Raw genomic sequence first — 25,745 nt, forward strand, 5'->3', positions numbered from 1 at the left:
GAACCTTATTCCTTAACCCAAACAAGGACCTTGTCCTTATTTAGCCACAAGATCACCTAGTGATCTCACCTCGGCACCTTAACAGGTTTGCCAATAGGTACTAGGTCTTCCAGACCTTTAACTTGTTAACTACGACCCCGGGGGCATCCCCCACACTTGGCAGTGCGCCCAAGCCAGCCCTTCCGGCCAAGGGTCCATAGCAACTGAGATTAGGTGTCCCCATCTCACTCACCACGTCCTTGGTGCCACTTGCACCAAAGCGTTCAAGTTAGATATGCCGAGCTTTCACACTAAGCAATCTAACCGTGCATCACGACTCCGAGGCATCCCTCGCTTGGCGGTGTGCCCAAACCAGTCTCCCCACTGAGAGTCCATGACCACCGAAATATGAGTGTCCTCATATTCCAAACCATCACCACGCCCTAGTGATTTGGGACTCGAACCCAAGCACTAGAGGGTCGGGACTCGAACCCAACCTCCGTATATGCATCTACAGACGGCATCATACAAGATGCCTGGCGTGACTCCCCACGCCGGTGCACCGACTTATTTTTAAAGCGCGCTACAGATCACAGCTTAGGAACCTAGTTCCTCCACACTGCCAAGTCCTCTCACTTGACAAGTCTGTGATCATGCATGGACTCCTCCATGCTTGGCCCCATGGCCCACCCCTTTTGAAGTTATCACCTTCAACTAGGGTATTTGTTCCCCCGACGTGCCAATCTCGCTTAGCAAGTCCTCCGACCACTGTAACATGGTTCCTGCATAAGCGTGAAAGTCCTTGACCATCGACTTTCGTTCAAAGCCCTCTCTTTGAACACTCGGGAACTACTTCCCTAACCTTGATAGCCTTGCCTCATGGCAAGCTTCAAGACCACGCTTCTGCTGTGCCACTCTGATTTCGCGCGTTCCATGAACCATTTACACTTGGCCTTTCTAGGTACTAAGCTACTTAGAATCGTCTTTGGGAACCTTGAAGGAACTCTGTCCCTCAGCTTGCTAAGGCCTCCCTTTTTGCAAGCCTTCAAAATGCCACATAGTTTAACATGGACAATTCTATATTTTAGACTCTCCATGGCATCACGGTTGCTAGCGGCAACACCCTCGAGCCCCCACTTGATTCTCCACTCCCAGCTGGCATAACCAACCTTGGTTATGCCCTTTGATTCCTATGGTTCGGTTCTATCCCCTTACTTCTTGCTTTTTGGCTTCACACCTTTCCTTTGGTCATTCTCCTCCAGACCAGGAGGATAACTTTGCACTTTTTATCACGCTTTAGCAAGTATTCTTAGGGATGAACCTACCCAATAGCCTAGGGAGTGGTTCCTCAATCTGGGTATGCTCACCTTATAATCCCACACACTGGGATTACATTGTTGCTTATGGGCTTTTACATGCCCATCACTAGCCTTGCCAAAATTCCATTTTTGGCTTTGTCCAACTCGGGTAGACAGTCCTCTCCTGTCTCCACAACCTTGGACATTTGGATAGCACCTTCTATCCATCATTCGCTAGGGACTTAGTCCCTTGGGCTTTATCCATTGCCCTTGCGACATCAAACACCACCTTCTGGTGTTCTAGAGTGTCCGAGTGTCTCAATGATGGCTTCCTTGACAATGAGTATTTCCTTTTATGACATTGACTTACTATATCGCAGCACAAGCAACTTATCCCCCGTAAGGGTATATCCAACTTCCTTATGCTATTAAGAAGTCTTGGGGAGCTACCTTCTACCCGTTTAACCAGTTATTTTGCACCTCTTGCTTAGTTGCCTCATAGTTGTCAAGTCCTACAACTCATTACTTGGTGCTTTCACACCTCCATCATTATCTGGGTCACCACACTCCAACTGCATGCTCTGCAGCTTAGGCTATGCCATTCCCATTTCCATTGGGATTCCTTTGGCAAGGGGTTCTCATGAACCCACCAACATAGCCTTAAGGTATCACACCTTGGCACATTTGGTGTCTCCACACCATCGGCTCCACGAGCCTACCTCTATGACATTTCCCTTTCGTGTTTAAGTCTTTGCCAAGACCAACACCGCTCTTTCTCATGCCAACCATCCGTTAGCACTTCCCCATAGAGGTCACACACAACTTTATGTCAAAGTTGTTTTCTTCTGGGAACACCTTTCCCATAACTTTAGCATGGCACATTTTGCCATCGATGAGATACCCTCTATTCTCATCTTTAGATCCTATGATCCCCCCCAATCCTTTGTGGGGTACAACACACCTCAGTCCAAATGCTTCCATCAGTCCTTTTAGGACCATTCCCTTGACTCTACTTGAGTCATCCAGCAGTTTTGGACTTGGTTAATCCACAGACCCGTAAGGTCCTACTTGTGAGGCACTAGCTCACTGGAATACACTTCTTGCATTCCTGTCCTACTCAAAAGGACTATTTTCACAAGTGTTACTCCGACACTTGATTTTGTTCTCTGGGGGCAACTTTTGCCCCTTAGGACTACTTGTCCATGTGATGAGAATACCACTCATCTCTAAGTACACCCCCCAACTCCTTGGGTTGTTCCAGCATTTATTAAAGGTAGCCCCGGCTACCATTTCAAGGACTTGAGTCCTCTTCCGTATTTGACCTCCCACGGTCATTACCTCTGGTCTCACATTCATGAGCACCAACCTCAACTATATGAGGATAATCTTGTGACTCCTTTATTGTTTTGGAGTCTCTATCTTTCCCGTGATCCCAACTTTAGTTGTTTACCACAACAACCTTAGCCAATTTGCTGAGACAAATGCTCATCCGGATCACATCCTCAATTCAATGAGGAAAACCTTGCACTGTTCCCAAGATCCCAAAGTCGTTGCATTATTGGCCCTTTTCTATCCACCACCTCGTCTACAAGTTCACACATGAACTGTAATGGAGAGCCATGTCTTCCCGACTTGCTACTCCTCAAGGATAGGCCCACTCCTTCGACCTTCCGATGCCAACACTAGTGGTGATATACTTGAGCACCAATAAAAGTCGGACTAAGGAACAGCTCTGATACCAAGTTGTAAGCGACTAAATTTTCCATCTTACTTTAGTCACTTAACCACACCTCTGACCACTTGGAGGAGTCTCATTGACAACCTCCATAAGTCCAACTCAGGACTTGCTAGCCCCGAGAATGGCATCCATGCCACTCAACCTTAGCACTTGGTCCAAGTGCTCTACGTGTTCGATCCCATGATCGACACCCCAAGGTATCACCGACGTACCGGCCCGTTATGCTAAGGCCATGCCCATTTACCTTGGTCACACTAGTGGTCCAACACCACTTGCATCACCGTCTTGGCCCTCCAAGACTAGGCAAACCATCCGTGAGTGGTCATCTCAGATCCACTCCTTAGCATCCTTAGGATGCCCACCGACAAGGGGAATAGCCTTCCCCAATATCCCTCTGTCAGTCCCCACTAAGTCCCTTTCTGCCTTTGGTCGTGTTTGCCAACACTGCCACTGGATCGAGACCCACAGGCTCGACCACTAAGTCCCACAGTCCTCTGGGACTTCCTCACCACACGACTGTGTCCTTGGTCATTACCCCAGAGGACTGCTCCTCTTCCTTTCCATAGTCTGGGCCTTTGGGACAACATTTCGGAACACCGTGGCCTTACGCGAGCCACCTGGGTACTCTCCTCGCCTTCTGCCCTTGGGTGCTCTAGCCATGGGCTTAGAGCGGGTTCCGTTGAGCCACACCAGGTATCCAAGTAGGTAGTGCCACCCACACTTGGACTGGGAGCATCGGCCAGTCGATCTCCCGGGGGAACTAGAGCCGGCTCTTGAACACTTCACCAAGCTACCCCGCTTATCGGTCCGTATTCACTCTAGTCTTGGACTTCCCAGTGGTCAGTTCATCACCCAACACTGGGTCTGGCCTTCCTGGGCCAAACTGGCCTTTCCTGGCCAAACTGGCTCCACTGCAGTCCTCCCCCTACTATACTTTTGGAGCTCACCAAACCCCCCAGGGTCTGGGAGACGAACGCTTTGGGCTTTCACCCTCTCAGACTCGAACTCGGACTCGGACTCGGACTCGGACTCGGACTCGGACTCGGACTCAGACTCGGACTCGGACTTGGGCTCGGGCTCGGTCTCGGCCTCGATCTCATTCTCGTTCTCAGTCCCGATCTCGGTCTCGGTCTCGGTCTCGGTCTCGGTCCCGGTCTTGGTCTCGACTTCGGACTCCATCTCGGACTCCATCTCGGGTCCATCTCGGACTCCATCTCGGGTCCATCTCGGACTCCATTTCGGGTCCATCTCAGACTCCATCTCGGGTCCATCTCGGACTCCATCTCGGACTCCATTTCGGGTCCATCTCGGGTCCACCTCGGACTCCATCTCGGACTCCATTTCGGGTCCATCTCGGGTCCACCTCGGACTCCATCTCGGACTCCATTTCGGGTCCATCTCGGGTCCACCTCGGACTCCATCTCGGGTCCATCTCGGACTCCACTTCGGACTCCAACTCGGGTCCATCTCGGACTCCAATTCGGACTCCAACTCATGTCCATCTCGGACTCCACTTCGGACTCCAACTCGAGTTCATCTCGGACTCCACTTCGGACTCCAACTCGAGTCCATCTCGGACTCCACTTCGGACTCCAACTCGAGTCCATCTCGGACTCCACTTCGGACTCCAACTCGAGTCCATCTCGGACTCCACTTCGGACTCCAACTTGGGTCCATCTCGGACACTTCCATGTGTCATGTGTTGGTCCTTTTGGGTCCCTTTTTGGAGCCTCGCTTTTTGCTCGCTTCGTGCTCGTTCCTCGAGCACTTCTTTGGGAGTTCCACTCCCGCTCTTGACTTTTCAAGTCGGAGCTTTTGGTCCAAACGTGTTACGCTCGTTTGGCTCTCGCTTCAGCCACTACCGCGTGGCACCCTTCCCGGCTCGACTTTGGGGCCTAGGGATTTTGTGTCTCACATTGCTCTTGCACGCAATGAGGATGGCCTCGACTTCGTATTCCTCTTCCCCTTGGATAACCTTAGGTAAAGGCCTTACTTGGTCTTTGTGAAGTGGATCCTCAAAGTACGGCTTGAGTAAATTCATAAAGAACACTAGGTGCATCTTCTCCATTTCTCAAGAAAATCAAAGGTGGTAAGCCACTTTACCAATTTGTGTCTCAATCTCGTAAGGCCCCATGAACTTGATTAAGGAACTCAAGATCAGTTCATTTCCAGGAATACATGCATTTTTACATTTGGGTCAACTTCCAATTGATCCCACTTGGGAGTCTTAGGTTCTTGGTGTTCAGCCACACCTTCTCCCCAAGTTGGAACTCTACATCCCGGCGTTTCTAGTTCATGTACTTGGTTTGCCTTTGTTGAGCCAGTTCCAAGGAATCCCTCACTAAATTCCAAATGTTGAGTCTTTCCACCGTGAATGCCTCCATCATGGGTAACTCTCCATGATACTTTCAAACTCGGCTAATATATTGGCCCACTGACCTTATTTCCCTCTTAGCTTGGGCTGTGATAAGAAGTGTTTCATTGCCACATTATCTGTGTAAACTTTGAAGTGCCTCCCAAGGTAGTGTGCCACTCCTTGAGCACCTTGACCATCACAAATAATTCCTTCTCGTGGGCAGGCCACTTTCACTGAGCCTTATCCAACTTCTTCGAGAAGACCACTGGATGGTTGTCTGACTTCGAAATTGCACCTAACACAAAGTCCAAAGCATCTGTTTTTACCTCAAAATCCTTACCAAAGTCTGCTAATGCCAACACGTGAGTCTTCCTCAACAAATGCTACCTTACATTCTACTTCCTTGCCCACCACATGCCTAAGAAACTTTAACTTTTGTTGAGCAAAGTCACATTTGCTCTCTTTAGCATATAGCTTATGTTCCCTTAGTTTCTCAAATACTTTCGTCAAGTGTTTGGTATGCTCCTCTAGCATCTTACTATAGATCAGGATGTCGTCAATATAGACAACCACAAAGTGATCCAAATAGGGTGCAAAGATGTGGTTCATCAATGCTGAAAACATTGCTGATGCATTGCATAGCCTAAAGTCCATCACTAAAAACTCAAAGCTCCCATACCTTATTTGACATGTTGTTTTCTCGACATTTTCCTCTACTACCCTGATTTGGTAATATCCTGACCTTAAGTCAATCCTCGAGAAATATTTTCCCTTTCCCAACCTATCAAATAGGTCCTCAATCCTTGGCAAAGGGTAATTGTTTTTCTTGGTATACTTGTTGAACAACCATACACATGTGTATAGATCCTTTTTTTTTTCACAAATAATACCGGCACCCTATATGGCAATTTGCTCAACTTAACATACCCTTTGTTCACCAACTCTTCTAGTTGGCACTTAAGCTCCTAGAGTTCCTTTTCGTTCAAATGATAAGGGGGACGAACCACCACCTTAGCACCCTCGACTAGTTCAATCTTATGTTTTATCGGTCATGCAAGGGGCAACCCCACCGTTAGCTCCTCCGACATGGTATCTTGGAATTGGTCCAACACCCACTAGATCACTAAAGGTACTTCTTCTGTTCTTGTCTTTTTGTCATTCATCATTGAGAGTAAGCACAAAAATGTTGTCTTGGTTCCTTTAGTGAGTAGTCCTCTCATGAACACTAGGTTTAAGTAGAAGTCTTTAGCCTTACATTGCCCTACCTTTAGATCTTGGGCCTCCACCTTAAATCGTTCTCCCTGGGTATTCACCAGTACCACAAGGTTCCTACCTTGTCCATGCAGGGCTACTATGAACCAATTGAACGAATCCATCCCGAAGATTATGTCAAACCCCACCATATCCAACACGGTGAAATCCATATCTACTTTTCATATTCCTACTTCGACTCTCACTTATCGGAATACCTCATTAGTGCTTTAGCTACCTTGAACAAATTCTATAGTCCTTAGTTCACCTAGCCACTACACCGTTAGTCCAGTTTTCTAAACTATGTCTGCAGGCACAAAATTATCTGAACCACTCGTGTTAATAAGGATCTTAACAAAGCTACCTCCGATCTTCCCTCAAAGGGTTAGTAGATGTCGCAAACGACTCTTTACCAAAGTTGCTCATGTAATGAGTAATTTTGAGCTAAGGATTGGATCACGTACTTAATGGCCATATTAGCTCTAGCCTTCTTTCGATTGGGACATTCCTTCGAAAAGTGTCCCACTTCACCGCAGTTGAAGGATACATTGTTTCCTATGCTACTAGCAGACTTGATCTTTTTATCCATGGGTTTGTCCTTTTTCGCTTAACTCCCCCACATATTTTGCTCGCTGGCCACCGGATTTGTCTTTTCGGAACCCCGAGGACTCATTCTTAGAGAAACTCTTCTTGAATTTCCCTTTGCAATATATCCTATTTAGTTTGGCCCCTTTGCTAAACGTGGACCCCGACCTCGTTGTGTTTCCCTTTTGTAGGTTATCATTGAAATACACCTTGATAGCTACATCTAATGCTTCCTTGTAGTTGGTTAGGTTCCAATGCATCACCTTGCCGCGAGCCTAGGTTTGCAAGCCTGATATGAAGGCATGAAACGCATCCATGTCACCTATATCCATGACAAGTATCCTTTTTGCCATAAACCCATTCACATACTTTTAAATGGTTCCGGTCTGCTTTAGCCTACTCAGCTCATCCCTTAAGTGTAGAGTAGCATTCGGAGGAACGTAAGTCATGAATCCTTACCTTCATCAATTCCCAAGTGGCCACCAGTCCTTCGTTGGCCATTGTCATTCTCCACCAAGACTTGGCATTATCTGCCATGTATGGTTTTGCACATAGGACCTTCTTTGAGCTCAGTAACTACAAGGCTCGGAAGTAATCCTTCATATTATAAAATCAATCCTTCACCACCTTATAGTCATTTTCACTCCCTTGAAGACCGGTAGGAGCTTTGGTTTGTATTTGGGAACTGCTTGAGTGACTAATTCCACTTCGATCTGTTCGACCTTATTTAGTTCCACCTCAGTCCCTGCCAAAGGGTCCTCACCTTCTGTGCTGTCAACATCTGCAGTCTTTCACTTTTTCTTCTTCTTCTCGTCACGCTTTAGCTTGCATACAAGAGTCTCTATCAGGGCATTGGTCTATGCAATTTATCCTTCTAGAACATCCAAACGAGCCTTGGACGACCGAACCTCACCACCGGACTCCTGTTTGGAAGTTTCTTCACTGAAGTCCTCCTCATGCAAGGATTCCTCATCCATAGCCTCTTGTTTGACCAGAGGCTCCAGCTCTGAAGGAGGTTCCATCTCCGCCTTAGTTTGTTTATGCCCTACCTTTGCCATCTCCCAACAATCCATCTCTATCCTTTGCTAGAACTGAGAAAAAGGCTCCAATACCAAATTGTAAGCCATAAATTTTTTCCTTTCAAATTTGCTAGTTTACCTTGTCTATCCGACTGCCATGGCCTTCAATTTAGTTAAGTTTCCTCTCTAAGGCTCCTGCCTATCATACTAGTTCCTACTTGGTCCTACTTGGTTTCAGCAACTCACTGCACAAGCAACAGAGAGTTAACCATGCATCTACAAATTCCCAAATCTCTCCCAATCCCCCTTCCTGAGTTAAATTGAACTTAAGGTTCAGCTACACTCCTTGCAGGCACAAGTAGCCAAGCACACCAAGCCTCCAGGTTTCTAACATCCCTTGGTACAATAAGACTTGATCATGGGACCTCTAAATCCTAAGCCTTGGGTGCAATACTTACTTCGGGATACCGGGGGGAAACACTGTGGCCTAACAACCTAATATTGGTACCTCTACTCCCCCACTCCCATCCCAAAGGGAAGGCCCAAGCCGCTAGGAAGGGCAAGGACCAATGAGCTGCAAGGTAGTCAAGTGGGGCACCACACCACATAAGCCGAGAGCACCACAATTGGTGTCCTTTCGAGAGTGGGAGCTGCTCTTGAGCACTTCCTGGGGTGGCCCCTCTAGCACCACCCAAGTCCATACTCACTCCCACCCAAGGCCCCTTGACCCCAATCTCAACCTTAAGTTAGTTTGGAAGCACTATTCAAGAGTTTTTTCAAGATTGGTTCCTAGACCTTACTATCCCTACTATACTTTTGGAACCCTCTGCAGCCTTTGCAGCCCCCCTTGCCCCCCCCCCCCCCCCCCTGGGAGACACACACTTTGGGCTTTCACCCCTCGACTTGTATTAGTACTCGGACTCGATCTCAGACTTGATTTCAGACTCGATCTCGCACTTGACCTCAGACTTGATCTCGGACTCAATCTCGCACCCGACCTCAGACTTGATCTCGGACTCAATCTCGAACTTGACCTCGGACCCGATCTCGGACTCAATCTCGGCCTCGACCTCGAACCCAACCTCAGACTCGGTCTTGGATCCGATCTCAGATCTTGAACTCAGTCTCGAACTCAATCTCGAACTCAGTTTAGGAGTTGCTTGTATTTTACTTTCTTGTTCTGTCTCATGGTGGCCTCAGACTCAATCCTGGACTCAATCTCGGACTCTATCTCGAACTTGGTCTCAAAGTCGGTTTTGGACTTGATTTCAGACTCAGTCTTGTCGGAGGAACTCTTTATCATTTCAGTCGTGTTTTCAAGGATCCTTTAGCCTACGACACCTCGGGGAGTTGGTTCCTTACATTTATGACCACTCCTTAGCATCTTTAGAATGCCCTAACATATGGGAGAACATTATTCTCCAATATCCCTTCCTCAATCGCCACCAAGTCCCTCTCATTCACAATAGTGTTTGCTAATAGGTTAGAGCTTGAATGCCTATACACTAAGTCTTAGTAACCTTTAAGACTTCTTCACTATGTAATTATACCTTTAGTTAATAAGAAAAAGGATCATTCTTTTTACTTTCCACAATCAAGAACTTTAGGATGACATTTCAAACAACTACAACTTAATTCAAGCTTTATAGGAACTCCACCAACTTTGACCACCAAAATGCCCCAACCACATGGCTAGAGTAAGGTTCTAATGAGCACACAAGATATCTTAATAGGTAGTGCCACTGATACTTGGATTAGAAACATAAACTATCCAATCTTACAAAGGAGCTAGAGTTGACATTTGAACATTTTACCAAGGCACCCCACTTATCTATCCATGTTCACTTTATACTTAGACTTCTCAGTGTTTATATCATCCCCACCACATGCATATAATTTTTCTTAGTCATATTAGTTCTCTTGAAGTCCTCTCCCTTGCTATCCCATAGGGACTTATTAAACCCCTTAAGGTCTGGGAGACAATCATTTTGGGTTTTCACCCCACCCTTAAATATATCTGGCTTTAGATATATTTGGCCTTCAATATATCTAGCCCCAAATATATCTAGCCTCAGATATTTTTGACACTTTGAACACTTGATTTTTCAGTGGTGATAGTTTTGACATCATTCCATTTTAAATCCTTAGGTTCTAGGACTTCAATTTTGACACTTCCATGTGTTATAACACTTGTCACATGTTAGTCATTCTTTTATCAATTCTTTCTAGAAATTTACATTTACTTATTAATCACTTCATGACCACTCCTCAAGCACTTCTTTAGGAATTCCACTTCACTCTTGACTTTTTGAGTTAGACCTTTTAGTTCAAATGTGTATGCTCATTAAAATTTTACATCAGCGACTGCTATATGCCACACCTTCAGCTTAACTTTGGGATTTAAGGATTTATGTCTTAAATATAATAAATGTCTCTCCAACTCACTATGGAAATCGATCCATATAGTGTCTTGATCTTGCCAAGGTTTCAAGAAAATTTGCTAAAAAGATACCTAAGTCCATATTAACTAGACAAAGAGGATCCTCTAGATGCTCAACATCACAAATCTTTTGCTCCAGATATAATACTTCCTTATCACAATGCAAGGATAATGTTTTTGCATAGGTGGATTATTTACTGTTGATGGCAAAGCAACAGAGTGTCATGGTTCTAGATACTTTGATTTTAGAGTTCTTAGAGCCAATATTTACACAGAACTACATGATGGTAAAGTTGGAGGTCTATAAAATATAAGTTATAAAGTCCATCCATGAGTATAACAGCCATTTCAAAGAGTATCTATACAAGTGCAAGCAATCAAATATACTAGTTCTTAAATCATCCAAGACTTATGTCAATTCTCTCAACCTAACACTTAGAAAGAAAGTTTAAGGGAAAGGTCCAAGTACTATAGAATAAGCTATGGTGCAAATTGTGCAAATAGAGCACAAAATGGGGTTTGAGGTATTTCGACAAGTGAGAGTCGAAGTAGGAATATGAAAAGTAGATATGGATTTCACCGTGTTGGATATGGTGGGGTTTGACATAATCTTCGGGATGGATTCGTTCAATTGATTGCTAGAGTAAGGAATAATAGGAGAATAAGGGTGATTTAGACAAGCTAAATGCAAATAAAATGTACAAATATAAACATTTTTTAAGGATAATTACTCAACTCTACTAACGTGAATGCATGAAATATAGAAATATGCATATCCAATTAACCCTAGCTTATATAAGAGCGAGGTGTCTAGATTGAAACCAATCAAATGGGCTCATATATACATATGTATAATGTTTAATATAAGTGTTTAAAAGGTGGATTTATTTTTTTAAGTCAAAGTGTTGTGTATACTATTATCCTTATTTGCATGTATTATATAAATATAAGGAATAATATAAAAAAATTTAAAAAGAATGAAATAACCATATGATATGCATCTGTAGGTAAAAGGTAAGAGAAAGACCATATATATTCTTATATGAAATGCTTAAAGTAATTTTCTGTGTATTGCATGCAACAGCACTAATAGTAGTGCTTATTATTTATTAATCCAACTGATTAGAAGTTTATTTTTATAAACATGTTTAAAATTTAAAAACAAAAGATTAGTTTTACTACTTATCAATCATTAGATGGTAGAATAAACTAGAATATACTAGGAAATGTTTATGAAAATTTATAAATTATAATCATGTTTATAATTTGTAAATACAAGATTAATCTAAATGAATAACAATTGTTACATGGTAGAATATCTGAGAATATTCTAAAATACTATCGTTTGTATAATGGTTTTTGGTTTGCTTAAGCAAAAAATTATACATGATCCAAGAACAGTTATACGTGGATCTATGCTAAAGTGCCAAGCTGGTAGGATCTGATTTCAGGAATCCTTTATTGGTGCAATGCACCTTATTACAGAATGTCAAGTATAGCAAAAGCAATATAAAACTCCACATGAATTTTCTATCTTTGTCCATAAATGCTAGTGAATTGGCCAATAAAAATATAAGCTGAATTGGTTTTGAAATTTCCAACTACACACCTATCCCATGGCAACCGCATGGAAGACTTAATGATAACAGAGAACGATCGGGTGAGCTGCCTGTGGCTGAAACCTATCCACTTGCTCACAAGGATCTCCTGGCACTTTAGTCATATAAATGACGGCACGGCTCCTCACTCTTTTCATCAGGGGATGATGTATGGATAAGTACGTGAATTGATTGAATGGGTTGCAGTTACCATCTCCTCGGAGTTTTCAGCTTGCTGCTGGTCCTCGGTTGTGATTATCTCAAACATGGGGAGCCTTCAGCAGTCGATCCGCTTTGGCAGGTCTACCAAAAGTGGATTCAAGAGCATGGGAAAGCTTACAATAGTGCACATGAGTATAAAAAACGATTCCAAATTTTCAAGGAGAATGTCAACTACATCAACAGCCACAACGCACGGAGAAACAACAGCCACAGCCTAGGCTTGAACAAGTTCGCTGATTTGACCAACAGTGAATTCAGAGGCCTCTACGTCGGGAGGCTGCAGCGACCCGCGCCGTTCCACGAGGTTGGAGACATCGCGCTTGTAGCAGATACAGCAACAAGTGTAGACTGGAGAAAGAAAGGAGGTGTTACTGAGATTAAAGACCAAGGAGACTGCGGTAAGTCCGCTTGTGTGTGGTGGTTTTGAATGTAGCTTGCGCGCTCTGGTTCAGGTAGCTGCTGGGCTTTTTCCGCGGTTGCAGCGGTGGAGGGCCTGACATTCTTGTCCACTGGCACACTTGTTTCGCTATCAGAGCAGGAACTGGTGGACTGTGATACCACAGTGAACCAGGGTTGTGACGGGGGGATTATGGACTATGCATTTCAATACATGATCAGGAATGGCGGGATAACCAGCCAGTCGAATTATCCTTACCGAGCACTGCGGGGTGCCTGCGACAAGGACAAGGTGGGCAGACACAAAGGAGGCACAAAGTCTTTAGTAGTGATGATGCGCAGGTGAAATATCACGCAGCTACTATCAATGGCTTTCAGGCCATACCCCCGCAGAGTGAGGAGTTGCTGCTAAGAGCTGTTGCCAACCAGCCGGTGAGCGTCGCGATAGAGGCGGGGGGGCAGGACTTTCAGCTTTACTCGAGCGTAATGACTTGTCACCACAAGTTTTATATCCTCACCCTGTCCCTGTGAATGGTAGGGGGTTTTCACCGGAGAATGCGGCAGCAACCTGGATCACGGAGTGGCGATTGTAGGGTACGGGACGGACGCAGGCGGCAGACAGTATTGGCTGGTCAAGAACTCGTGGGGTTCGGGATGGGGTGAGAGCGGATATGTGAGGATGGAGCGGCAGGGTCCAGGCGCAGGGGTGTGCGGAATCAACCTGGACGCGTCGTATCCTACCAAGATTCAGCAACGCACAATCGTCGAGTAATGTGTGACACTGGAATATGAAGTGAATAAAATGCTCCAAATAAAAGCCCTATATAGCCTTTAATAAAGAGAGGAAAGTGGGGGGGCGGGGGAGGTTTCATGGAACAAGACGCTGCCGCTGTGCTCTTGCTCCTCCTGTGTCAGCTGCTGCACCTGCACCCCGCCGTTGAGGCGGCCCTCAACCAGAATGGATTCAACATCGAAGGTAAACGCGCTCTCTTTTGCTTGCTTGGGGCACAACCCTCGCTCGTGTCTGTGTCCCCAGTCTCCGCTCTCTTTGCCTTCAAGCAGAGCCTGGTGGATCCGCAGAACGCAATGTCGGGATGGGATAAGAACGCCGTTGATCCTTGCTCCTGGATTCACGTCTCTTGCTCCGAGCAAAACGTCTCCAGGGTGTATGTGTGCTTGCCTTGTCTGGTCTCCAACCCTTTGTTCCTTGCCTGCAGTGAACTCCCGGGGTTGCAGCTATCGGGGCAGCTCTCGCCTCGCCTCGCCGACCTCGCTAACTTGCAGTATCTGTAAGCTTGTGCAAGCACCAAACTTTCCATCTTACCCAGTGTTATGATCGCAGGATGCTTCAGAACAATAACCTGTCCGGGCCTATTCCCCCCGAGTTTGGAAACTGGAGCAGGATCATCAGTGTCGACCTCTCCAACAACAACCTTAGCAACCCCATTCCTTCCACCTTGGGCAAGCTACAGACGCTGCAGTACCTGTGAGTCAGAGTCACTTGATGCCTCGTGTTTAGCGGCTAACTTTGTTGGTGTCAAGTCGGCTCAACAACAACAGCCTGAGCGGAGCCTTCCCCGATTCGGTGGCCACCATCAGGGCCCTCGACTTCCTGTACGTTTTAGCTATGACTGAAACCAGGCCCAGGCCTCCTTTTGACTTTGACAGCCGTTTGTGAGTGTGGTGCGCACAGGGACGTGTCCTTCAACAACCTCAGTGGGAATGTGCCCAATGCGACAACAGCCAACCTCAAGTAAGTCTTGACTGTAGCACTAAGCAACCTTCTATGCATTCGCTCGCTGCAGTGTCAAAGGCAACCCTCTGCTGTGTGGCTCCAAGACGAGCAGGATATGTCCAGGAGACCCTCCTCGGCACCTGGAGCCATTGAGCCAAAGAGGTAGGCCACTCAAATGATCGCTTCATTTCAGCTTTTAGCTTGCAGTTGGATCGGGTGGGAGTGCAAGCCGGGGAGCTCTGGCGTCGGGACTGGCGGTTGCTGCATTTCTGCTCGCGTCGCTCTTGGCATTTGGAGCGGTGTGGTGGAAACGCCACCACAACCGGCAGGTCTTTTTCGACGTGAATGGTGAGCTCTGCCTTCATGTGACGGCCCTCACACGTGTGTATGCATACTTGGCTTGCTCAGAACAACAGGATCCGGAGGTTGCCTTGGGGCAGCTCAAAAAGTTTTCCTTCCGGGAGCTCCAGACGGCCACCGATAATTTCGACATGAAAAATATCCTTGGTCGGGGCGGGTTTGGCATTGTGTACAAGGGGACACTGCCGGACGGGACCCCTATCGCCGTCAAGCGCCTCAAGGAGGGGTCCAGCAACGGTGGTGAGTATCAGTTCCAAATGGAGGTGGAGATGATAAGCCTGGCTGTGCACCGGAACCTTCTCCGCCTCAAAGGCTTCTGCATGACGCCAACCGAGAGGCTGCTCGTGTACCCGTACATGCCCAATGGCAGCGTGGCGTCACGTCTCCGCGGTACGTAGCCTTTGAAATGTTTGCGGTGCTCAAGGGTGGGGGGCTGGCAGACTTAATATGCGGCAAGCCAGCATTGGACTGGCCAACTCGGAAGCGCATCGCCCTGGGGTCGGCACGGGGTCTGTTGTACCTTCACGAGCACTGCGATCCTAAGATTATCCACCGGGACGTCAAGGCTGCCAACATTCTACTGGACGAAGATTTTGAGGCTGTGGTGGGGGACTTTGGCCTGGCAAAGCTACTAGACCACCGAGAATCTCACGTCACAACAGCTGTGCGCGGCACGGTGGGTCACATTGCGCCAGAATATCTGTCGACGGGCCAGTCATCGGAGAAGACCGATGTGTTTGGTTTCGGCATTCTTCTGCTGGAGCTAATCACCGGGCAGGGAGCGTTCGACTTCAACCGCCTCCTCACCAACAAGGACGTGATGCTTCTCGACTGGGTGAGCCTGTCACCGAGTGCTATTGTCCTTGGTCTTCTAAGTGGCTGCAACAGGTGAAGCAGCTGCAACACGCCAACAACCTGGATCGATTGGTGGATGCGGAGCTCAAGGGGAACTACAACGCAGTGGAGCTGGAGGAGATGGTGCAGGTGGCACTGCTGTGCACGCAGATGTTTCCAGCGGACCGGCCCAAGATGTCGGAGGTGGTGAGGATGCTCGAAGGCGACGGCCTGGCCGAGAGATGGGAGGAATGGCAAAAGGTGGAGACTCGACGAAGCCGCGAGGCTCAGCTCATACCACGCAGGTACTACGAGCTCGTGGAAGATTCCAACTCCGACCTGGAAGCTGTGGACCTGTCGGGGCCAAGATAGATATATTTACATGCTTCAGATCCATGTAAAGAATACGATTTGAGATTTCAGGTGTTCCGCACCCAGGCCTAGGTCAGGTATACGAGGGAGGATTGGTGGCGATGGAGCACGTGGGAGGCTACGTGGAATTGCGCCAGGCACCCTGGCCCTAGCTTGGTGGGGCAGGCGAGGCGAAAGATTGATTGACTCAGAGTAGCAGTAGCGGCATGGGCAGTCGGTCGCGGGTGAGTAGCACGCAGAAGAGGCTGGCGAGCCAGGCAATGGGCGAGGAGGAGGCCACCACATACGAGGACGCGACGGACGAGGAGGAATTCGAGGAATTGGAAGAGCCCGGAATGAATGGGGACGGCGAGCAGGCAGTGAGCGGCACTAGCGAGGAGGAAGAGGAGGAGGAGGAGGAGGAGGAGGAGGATGACGATGAGGAGGAGGAGGAAGAGGAGGAGAAAGCAGGTCATCGGCTACGCTACCAGCCGCACCCTTCACCGCCACCGGATGAGAGCAGTCGTCCCACAAGGGTATACGCGGATGGCATCTACGACCTCTTCCACTTCGGCCATGCTCGATCCCTTGAGCAGGCCAAGAAGCTGTGAGTAGTAGTATCTCCCTCTGTTCACTCTGTGTCTTCACTCTGGTTGGGGGCATTGTGGCAGATTTCCCAACACCTACTTGCTCGTCGGCTGCTGCAGCGATGCCCTGACCCACAAGTACAAGGGCAAGACGGTGATGAGCGAGGCCGAACGATACGAGTCACTACGCCATTGCAGGTAAATATCTCATCTAGCTAGCACCTCCAGATTCCATGCGGCTCTCAGGTGGGTGGACGAGGTGGTCGAGGATGCGCCATGGGTTATCACTCAGGAGTTTCTGGACAAGCACCGCATTGATTATGTGGCCCATGACGCGCTGCCGTAAGTTTGGCTTTGGTGTTCCTGACTGACTGACACCAGCTGGCTAAATCGCTACAGGTACGCTGATACTAGTGGAGCAAGCAAGGACGTCTATCACTTTGTACGCGCTCGCGCATGATTTTGTTGTCGTCTCTGATCAGTTCCGCATGGTGCAGGTTAAAGCCGCCGGGAAGTTCATGGAAACCAAGCGAACGGATGGTGTCTCCACTTCGGATCTCATCATGCGGATCATCAAGGACTACAATGAGTATGTCATGCGCAACCTCGCTCGCGGCTACTCGAGAAAGGAGCTGGGGGTGAGCTACGTCAAGGTGAGAGACGAGGTGGCAAGCCTTTTGCCGGAGCTGATTCTGTGCTGGATCGCAGGAAAAGCAGTTGCAAGTCAACATGGGAATGCGGAAGCTGCGCCAGAAGGTCAAGGAGCAGCAAGAACGTGTTGGACAGAGAGTAAGTCGAGAATGTGTCAGCTCGCTACTCATCCCCGTCATGCAATGCACTGCGCAGCTCAACACTGTTGCCAGAACCGCTGGGATGCATCACAGCGAGTGGGTGGAGAATGCCGACCGCTGGGTCAGCGGTTTCCTGGAGAAGTTTGAGGAGGGTTGCCACGTCATGGTAAGCGGACACTTTCCCGATGCGAATAGTGAGACCTTGTTTCTTGTTTTGCTTTCCCAGGAAAAGGCAATCAAGACGCGCATACAAACTGGACTCATGACACCCCGCCTGAGGAAGAGATCCACTGTAAAACTGCTCACCAATTCTGGCTCCGGGAAAGCCTTGCCGCACAACTGAGTGATTCTGATTTTGTAAAGGTAATCGTCTCCGCGAAAATAATGTTAGTAAGCTACACGCTTTTGTTGGGAGTGCTGAGGTTGGGAAGCGCCGAGTACGTTTGCATGTCTGGGTTGAAGCCTTTGGCAATCATCTCCTTGAAGAGTGTGTACGCGTCTTCCACTTGCCCGGCCATGCTCAAGCTCCGGATGAGCACGTTATAGGTGGCAAGGGCAGGTGTGTGCCCCTCCCTCACCATCTCCTGGAGCAGCTCCATGGCCATGCTCGTGTGGCCCCGCCGGCTGAAACCAAGCACCAAGATGGTATAGGTGATGGAGTCGGGGAAGCAGCTGCATTCAATCATGTCCTGAAACAGTTCGTACCCCTTGTCCACTTGACCGCTCCTACAGAAGCCGGAGATGAGGGCATTGTATATGTAAGAGTTTGGAACGTGGCCCATCTTCACGAGTCGAGCGCTTTGCTCAAGGGCGTCCTCCATTCTTCCAGCCTTGGCAAGAGTATCGATGAGCGTTCCGAAGGTCGTCAAGTCTGGCATGCACTTGTTGGCCTGCATCTCGTCGAACAGATCGCAAGCTTCGTCCGTCCTGCGCAGCTTTTTAAGGCCGTTGAGGAGAGTGTTGTAGGTGACCACGTCCGGAGAATGCTTCCTTCTCTTCATCATGCCGAAGAAGCTGTACGCCTTCTCATACCTCCCGCAGCTGCTCAGAACATCGATGACGATGTTGTAGGTGCGGCAATCTGGCATGATCCCTTTCCTGTTCATGTCCTCGAGCAGCTCTAGCGCTTCGTCAACTTTGCCCTGCTTACCGAGGCAGCTGATCAACACGTTGTAAACAACGGTGTCGGGCATGCAACCCGCCTTTTGCATGTTAGAAAACACCTCCAAAGCCTTGGCCGCTCTCCCTGCCTTTCCAAGAGCATCCATGAGGTAGCTGTACGTGAAAACATCCAGAACGACTCCTGCTTGCTCCGCCTCTTGAAAAAGGGTCAAGGCTTCCTCGAGCTGCTTTGACTTGCACAGAGCTGTGAGCAAGGAACCGTGCCCAGCTGATGAGAGGCAGAGCCCCTTCCCTTGCATCAGCCGCAAGTACCTGCGGGCATCCTCAAGCCCCCCGGCTTTCTTGCACAGAACCCTGATGAGGGAGCTGTACATCACGTCCTCTGACGCAAGGCCCACGCTTCTGGCCTCGCTGATCACCCTCTCTATGTCATCGCTCCTTCCTGCGTCAACAAGGCCGCTGAGCAGCAAGTCGCACGTGGCCACACTGAGCTCCTTCATCTCCAGAAACACGTTGCACGCCTCGTCGAATTTGCCAGCCCTGGCCAAGGCAGCAATCAGAGTGTTGTAGCCGGACACCTCGATAGCACCGCCAGGGAATTCCCTCAGGAAATCCAAGGCCTCCTCCATCTTGCCGGCGTGAGCAAGGCAAGTGACGAGAACGTTGGCCATGTGCACCGTGGGGAGTACAGCGTGCTTGGCCATCTCAGCCGACAGCCTGTGGAAGTCGTCAATCCTGGCCGCCCTCCGCATGCCGTGCAGGATGCTGTTGAACGTGCAGTGGTCCGGTTGGCAGCCTGCTCGTTGCATTGTCGACAGTAGCTCCCACACTTTGTCCATGTTGCCAGCCTTGCCTTGAGCACCTATGAGCAGATTGTACGTGAAGACATCCGGGACGCTCTCCTTGGTCATAGTGCTCTCGAAAAGCTGGGTGGCCTCAGCTAGCCTGCCACACCGGATGAAGCCTTGGATGATGAAATTGTAGTTGACCGCCGAGAGAGCACAGCCGTCGTGTCGGGCGAGTTCCATGAACGAGGCAACCTCATGCATCTGTCCGGCTCTGCAGTGCGCGTTGACAAGGATGCCATAGGTGAAGGCATCGCGGGCACAGGCATGCGCTGTCATGTGGTGGAGAAGGCGGCGGGCTTGCCGCAGCATGCCCAGCCGACAGGTACAGTGGATGAGGGTGTTGCACACGTTGACGTCGGCTTGAAGACCTGCGCCGAGCATCTCCTGGAAGACGGCGAGCGCGTCAGTTGCTCTGCTCATCTTGCACAAGAAGATGACGAGTGTGTCGAAGGAAACGGCGTTTGGCTTGCAGCTGCCCTCCTGCTTGAGCCGCCGAAACATGTCGAGCGCCCGGTCCCCGTCACCGGCCTTGCAGTAGCCAGCAATCAGGGTGTTGTAGGCGACAACGTCGGGGGCGCAGTCGCACGTCTCCCTCATGTCGGCGAACAGTGTCATGGCCTGCTCCACCCTTCGCACCTCGCACAGCCAGTGCATGGCGGCGGTGAAGGCCACCGTGTCCGGCTGGCAGAAGTTTCCCCGCCTCATGTCATCCAGCATGCCCATGGCTGCGTCCAAGTCGCCCGCCCTGCCAAACGCCTGGATGCATTCCGTGCACGTCACCTCCGACAGGCCAACACCCTTCTGCCTCAGCTCCGCCAGCAGCTCCGCCAGCAGCTCCGTCCTGCCCAGCTTGCAAACCTCCTTGACCATGGCGGTGGCCGTGTGCGCGTCAACCGGCACGCCCGCCTTGAGCAGGTGGTTGTAGGTGGCCAAGGCCATGTCGAGGCGCTGCTCCTCGAGAATCACTTTGACCAGGCAGTCGTGGGCAAATGCGTTGAACTTGAAGCCCAAGGCTCCCAGCCTGATGAAAGCTTCCACGCCACCTTGCACGCCACCGCGGCCGAGCATCATCTGGCCCAAGCTGCCAAACGTGTCCTTGGTGAGGGGGACGTGCTGAGCTTGCATCTGGTTGACGAGGCGGAGCGAGAGCGTGAGCTGCTTGTCCCGGCACAGCAGCTGCAGCATGAGGTTGTAGACGGTGCTCGTGTGCCTGAAGGTGGCGCGCGTGCCCGCCCACTGGAAGAAGGCGTAAGCGGCCTGGACGTGGGCGCTGAGCTGCTGGAGCACCCGGGCAACCAGCTTTGTGCTGATATCGTACCTGGCGCCCAGGGACTCCATGTCGCCTCGCACCTCATGCTGCTCCTTGACGAATCGGCTTATTTCCTCGGCGCTACACGCCAGGGCCTTGGCGCTGTTGCCCTCCTCCGCCACCACCACCAGCGACGCGGCTCTCACCGTGCTCTTGCTGCTCCTGCAGCTGCTGGACGCCCCCCACTGCCTGCTGACCACTGGCAGGCAATGCCAATGCCATGCCACCACCGACATTGGCATGCCCTAGTCCTTGTGCTGCTAGTGTCACTAGGTGCCCAGGGTATGGCGGGAAGCAGCAAGCCGACGCTGGTGCGCATCAAACGCAAGCGCTGCCATGAGCCCGTGGACCTCCTATGTAAGTCTCAGCTAGCTACGCATTGCTCTGCCGCTCCCAACCAAAGGCATCGCAGGGCTGGAGCACAGTGCTACAAAGCGTCGCGGGCTTGATGCCGATGCCGCCAACTTGACACTGCTGGACGCTCCCCACTCCTCAGGTAGCCAAGCTACTTGCTACGTGCACATGTCGCCTCTTTCTTCCCTTCCCCCCAGGTGGCCAAGGAGGAGGAAAGCTTCTCTTTTGCCGGCTTCAAACTGTCGAGGCTTCACAAGTCAAGGATGCGTCCCTGTCAGAGTCTCTCATGGTGAGTGTGCTGCGCACCATCTGACCCGAACTGATGGCTGTGGATGGATGCTTGCAGTCCGAACTTTCTGCAACCAGGCAAGAGGCAAGGAAGAGCGGTTTCAAAAGAGCCAAGACGCCATCTGCATCTGCGGCTGCCAGGCAGCAGCACGAGGTACTTCCGCCGGCCCAAAGCTGCTGCCTGAGCTACAGCTTGTTTGCAGAGAGACGCCAAAGCCGCGCGCTACAAGCAGGTGTGGAAGAATCGACTGGGTCTAGAGAGCGAGGACGTTATGCCCCAGTTTTTTCACCTCTACGATGTAGTTCGAACAACAGGTGGTGAGGAAACGAGAGAGAGGTAAGCTGGCGCTAATGCCAACCAGGATTACCCAGCACGAAAAGACAGGGATCGCGAGGATAACGAGCTGCTGATGAAGTACATGCCACTCCTTGAGGAATTTTGCCCTGAAAACTTTCCTCCCGCCGATGCCTCCACCGGTTAGCGTCCATGCATACGAGGCCTCACATGTGCCAAGCTTGTCTTGCAGAGGATTTCGTGTACGACGTGTATGTACAGCAGGCGGGGCACGAACAACTAGATGTGAACGAAGAAGATGACTTACTAACGTGAGCCATTTCCTTACCCTCGGTTTGAAGATTTCCACGGGGACAAATTGCAGGTTGCAAGTGAGCGATTCGTTTGCCTTTGGATTAGAGGACCAAGTCGATTCCGACTATGACAGCGAGGACTCAAACCGTAATGTTTCGTGTGGCCATGCCTTACGGAGCGCCTGACCTCTAGATACGTTACAGGTGAGGATCGCCCCGAGTGCGACTATCCTGACGAAGAAGACGGAGATTGTTCCGAGGACGAGCTAGAAGACTCGGACCCTGACGACGAGAAGATCAGCGGCAGCAGCGATGATGAAGAGGACACAAACAAGTATATTTGGAAAAGTCGCAGGTGATGGAATCTACTGGTTTTTCTTTCTTGTTGAAAGTGTTTCCAAGGTGATTTAAGCAACGGGTAGCACAACGGGCTCTTTGATCCGGGTGTCCACCCCAGATGGAGGGAGGTCCAGATGTTTGGGCAGGATGGGATAATTTCCAGAGAAGCAAGCGTCACAGAAAGTTGGTGCGCTGTGGCCCAGCATTCCCCTCAGCCTCTCAAGTGGCAGGAAGGCGAGTGAGTCGGCCCCAATGAAGGCGCACGTCTCGTCAATGCTCAGCTTGTGCGATATGAGCTCTTCCCTGGAGGGCGTGTCGACGCCGTAGTAACAGGAGCCCGTGATGGGGGGGCTAGCAATCCGCAGGTGTACCTCCTTGGCGCCCGCCTCCTTGATGAGCCTCACAATCTTGGACGACGTTGTACCCCGGACAATGGAATCGTCCACCACCACCACCCTCTTGCCCTCGAGGACTTCCTTGACGGGAGAGAGCTTCAACTTGACCCCGAAGTCCCGGATCTTCTGGTGCGGCTCGATGAAGGTCCGTCCCACGTAGTGCGAGCGGATGAGCCCCTGCTGGAACGGGACGCCCGACTTGTAGGCGTAGCCCAGCGCCGCCACCATCCCCGAGTCTGGGACTGCGATGACTACGTCGCAATCCACGGGTGCCTCCTCGGCCAGCACCTCGCCAATCCTGTACCTGGTCTGGTACACAGACAGTCCGAAGACGACCGAGTTGGGTAGCGCAAAGTAGATGTGCTCGAAGATGCAGGCCTTGCGCTCCTTGTGTGGCATGAGGCAGAGGGAGCTGACGCCGTCCCTGTCAACCACGATCACCTCCCCTGGGTTCACCTCCCTCTGGAATTCCGCCTCGATGAGGCCCAGGGCGCACGTCTCGGACGCGAAGACGACGGCGCCGTTGCTCCGGCGGCCCATGACGAGCGGGCGGAAGCCGTAGGGGTCCCTGGCGGCCACCAGCTTGTCCTCGGTGAGAAAGACGAGCGAGTAGGCACCCTCGAGCTGCTCACAGGCGTGGACGAGGCGAGAGATGAAGGGGCGCGCCTTGGAGGTGGCGATGAGGTGCAGCACAACCTCGGTGTCGGAGGAGGTGTTGAAGATGGAGCCGCTGTCCTCGAGCATGATGCGGAGCTCGTTGTAGTTGACAAGGTTGCCGTTGTGAGCCACGCCCACAGAGCCGAAGCGGTAGCCGGCGACAAAGGGCTGGACGTTTTTGAGTACCGAATCACCGGCGGTACCATACCTCACGTGCCCGATCGCCGATGAGCCGGGGAGCTTGCTCAGCTTGGAGTGATTGAACACCTCCGACACCAGCCCCAGCCCGGTGATCCCCTTGAGCTGCCCACCGTCACACGACACAATTCCCGCGCCCTCCTGCCCCCTGTGCTGCAGCGCGTGCAGCGCCAGATAGCACAGCCTGCTCGCATCGCTGTCGCCGTAGATGCCCACCACGCCGCATTCCTCCCCCCACGCCCGCTCCGCCGCCGCCAGCATGGGCTGTTCCTCTTGGTGCTCGCATGACCATCGGGCAGAGCATCTGAGACTGATACCTCCTCTCGCCTGAGCTGCTGCAATCCTTGGTTTGCTCCAGCCGCCGCTCTGCCAGGGGAGAAACAAGGAGGTGTTGCTGCTACCCGCTGCCATCCCGACGGCGGCGGTGGCTGCTGCTAGAACCATGGCTTTTTTAGGGCTGGCGGTGTGGACAAGAGAGATATTCTGTGATGGCGACGGGATCCCCTCAAGAAACGCACTGAGATATTCCCTGCGCACAAACGGAAGAAAGATAACCCCCAAGAAGGCCTACTTGCTCCTGGGTGCCTGGGATCTTGAGCCGTATCTAGTAGCAGTGCAAAGAAAAGGAAAGCCACGCTCTCTCACACAACATTAAGTTGTAATAGCAACAGCAGCAGCAGCAGCAAAGGAGCAATGACGGTGGCCGCCGTGGCTTCGTCCAGTTTGCTCCTGTGTGAAGAATCCATGTCCCACAGCGACGATGGCGCCGCCATCTTGGGATTGGATCGGCTGGCAATGTCGGGGGAGCGTGGTGAAGACTTTCACCAGCCGTGTCAGCTAGATTGCGCGCTCCAATTCGGGGAATGCATGGCACTCCTCGTCAGCCAGGAGAGTGTGGGACGCTATCTGCCTTGCAAGCTCTTTGTGCGACAGCTGCTCCTGGAGCGATCGCCCCTCGCGGAGCTCCGCCGTGAAACTGTTGTGTGGATACTTGAGGTGAGACTGTGTGCAGCATTGTGAAGCGCGGAATTGAGATAACCAGGTGCTTGTTTCAGCTCCGAAGTCTCCTGCGCTTGGATGTCTCTGTGGCTGCCAGCGCGGTATCAATGCTGGATCGGTTTGTTTCTTCGAGCTCTTGTCAAGTGCAATCGAGTCACTCTCCGCTGCACCTGAATCTGGCGGGCCTGGCTTGCATGTGGCTGGCTGCCAAGTACAGTGGCAGCCGGGTGCTCGACTTCTGGCACCTACAGGTACCCCCTCCCTCCCAATGCGTCCCCCTGCTCTAAGATTGCTGGATGTGGTTGGAGCGCAGGGTGCTGCTGCCAAGGTTGGGTTCGATGCTGCCAGCATCCGGCGCATGGAGCTGATTGTGCTCAGGTCGCTGGGATGGTCGGCAGTCACGCTCACCCCCCACGACTTCATCTTCAACGCCATCCGGCACCTCGCCAGTAGCGCCGCATTTCCCACACACACGCTCCACTACTTCTTCTCCAGGGCCGATGAGCTCGTGGCTGGGCTCCTTCCAGGCATGGCTGCGTGCAATGTCCGAACATATATGCTAATCTCGACCGTCTTGTCTTGTCTTGCGCAGAGGCAGCCTTCTTACAGTACCAGCCATCTGTGATCGGCAGCTGCATTCTTCAGTGTGTGCTGGATGAGAGCATCCCCGTGCAATCAGCCGACTTCATGGATCGTCTTCGGACAACGCTGGCGGTTGACATGGTTGGTACCGTTTATAACAACAAAACCGGACAAAATAAAATCAAAGAATTAAAAGGACCTACCTTGCCACCAAACGCCTCTTTCACCTCTCTTGGCTCTTGTTTCACTGTCCTCTTGAAACAGATATCGTCTTGGGATTGCTACCAGTTGCTCATGGACTGCGTCGTCGATCCAGCAGACTGTTGTTGCGCCGCCCCGTCGCCAGATCATGTTGCCGGTGCACACCTCTCGCATTTGGACCAAATTAACAAGGTTGTCACGAGATGATTAAGAAAGAAAAAGATTTGACCTTTAGATCCCAGCGGTCCGAATGGGCGGTCCTTAAACTTTTGCCCCTTCGCAACTGCCGTGCGTTCAGCTGGCACAGATTTAGGGCTCTCAACTA

At 50.8% G+C, this 25,745-nt stretch overlaps 6 protein-coding genes across 9 annotated transcripts; 4 read left to right on the forward strand and 2 right to left on the reverse strand.

The window, feature by feature from the left end:
- The first annotated feature begins 12,460 nt into the window (after positions 1-12,460).
- Positions 12,461-13,705, forward strand: LOC9634931 (ervatamin-B). Its single transcript, XM_024670757.1, has 4 exons — positions 12,461-12,884; positions 12,939-13,174; positions 13,225-13,365; positions 13,421-13,705. The coding sequence occupies exons 1-4, from the start codon at positions 12,461-12,463 to the stop codon at positions 13,652-13,654; spliced, it is 1,035 nt and encodes a 344-aa protein (XP_024526525.1). The 3' UTR covers positions 13,655-13,705.
- An 11-nt stretch (positions 13,706-13,716) lies between these two features.
- LOC9634932 (LRR receptor kinase BAK1) lies at positions 13,717-16,240 on the forward strand. 4 transcript variants are annotated; one of them, XM_024670123.1, is made up of 11 exons: positions 13,717-13,858; positions 13,919-14,048; positions 14,100-14,171; positions 14,225-14,368; positions 14,425-14,496; positions 14,576-14,635; positions 14,688-14,779; positions 14,825-14,965; positions 15,026-15,367; positions 15,418-15,812; positions 15,866-16,238. In XM_024670123.1, exons 1-11 carry the CDS (start codon positions 13,753-13,755, stop codon positions 16,181-16,183), a joined length of 1,872 nt encoding a protein of 623 aa, XP_024525891.1. In that variant the 5' UTR covers positions 13,717-13,752; the 3' UTR covers positions 16,184-16,238. The 4 variants fall into 4 exon arrangements, with proteins under 4 accessions (XP_024525891.1, XP_024525889.1, XP_024525890.1 ...); XM_024670121.1 differs by having other exon boundaries at positions 13,919-14,171; XM_024670122.1 differs by having other exon boundaries at positions 13,919-14,171; positions 15,875-16,231.
- Positions 16,241-16,284: 44 nt separating this feature from the next.
- Positions 16,285-17,959, forward strand: LOC9634933 (choline-phosphate cytidylyltransferase 2). Its single transcript, XM_002965610.2, has 8 exons — positions 16,285-16,769; positions 16,834-16,947; positions 16,996-17,091; positions 17,149-17,191; positions 17,247-17,402; positions 17,458-17,538; positions 17,596-17,706; positions 17,767-17,959. The coding sequence occupies exons 1-8, from the start codon at positions 16,390-16,392 to the stop codon at positions 17,881-17,883; spliced, it is 1,098 nt and encodes a 365-aa protein (XP_002965656.2). The 5' UTR covers positions 16,285-16,389; the 3' UTR covers positions 17,884-17,959.
- LOC9634934 (pentatricopeptide repeat-containing protein At4g31850, chloroplastic) lies at positions 17,936-19,573 on the reverse strand. The gene has a single exon (XM_024670758.1). The coding sequence runs from the start codon at positions 19,571-19,573 to the stop codon at positions 17,936-17,938; it is 1,638 nt and encodes a 545-aa protein (XP_024526526.1).
- Positions 19,574-19,606: 33 nt separating this feature from the next.
- On the forward strand, positions 19,607-22,516 carry LOC112344790. Its single transcript, XM_024670120.1, has 9 exons — positions 19,607-21,176; positions 21,232-21,315; positions 21,371-21,462; positions 21,520-21,615; positions 21,665-21,798; positions 21,847-21,938; positions 21,989-22,067; positions 22,121-22,197; positions 22,254-22,516. Exons 1-9 carry the CDS (start codon positions 19,706-19,708, stop codon positions 22,406-22,408), a joined length of 2,280 nt encoding a protein of 759 aa, XP_024525888.1. The 5' UTR covers positions 19,607-19,705; the 3' UTR covers positions 22,409-22,516.
- Positions 22,366-24,245, reverse strand: LOC9652030 (amidophosphoribosyltransferase, chloroplastic). The gene has a single exon (XM_002965964.2). It carries the CDS (start codon positions 24,080-24,082, stop codon positions 22,457-22,459), a length of 1,626 nt encoding a protein of 541 aa, XP_002966010.2. The 5' UTR covers positions 24,083-24,245; the 3' UTR covers positions 22,366-22,456.
- Positions 24,246-25,745: the final 1,500 nt, after the last annotated feature.

This window comes from Selaginella moellendorffii, unplaced genomic scaffold (assembly GCF_000143415.4).
Source record: "Selaginella moellendorffii unplaced genomic scaffold, v1.0 SELMOscaffold_6, whole genome shotgun sequence".
Taxonomy (NCBI): domain Eukaryota; kingdom Viridiplantae; phylum Streptophyta; class Lycopodiopsida; order Selaginellales; family Selaginellaceae; genus Selaginella; species Selaginella moellendorffii.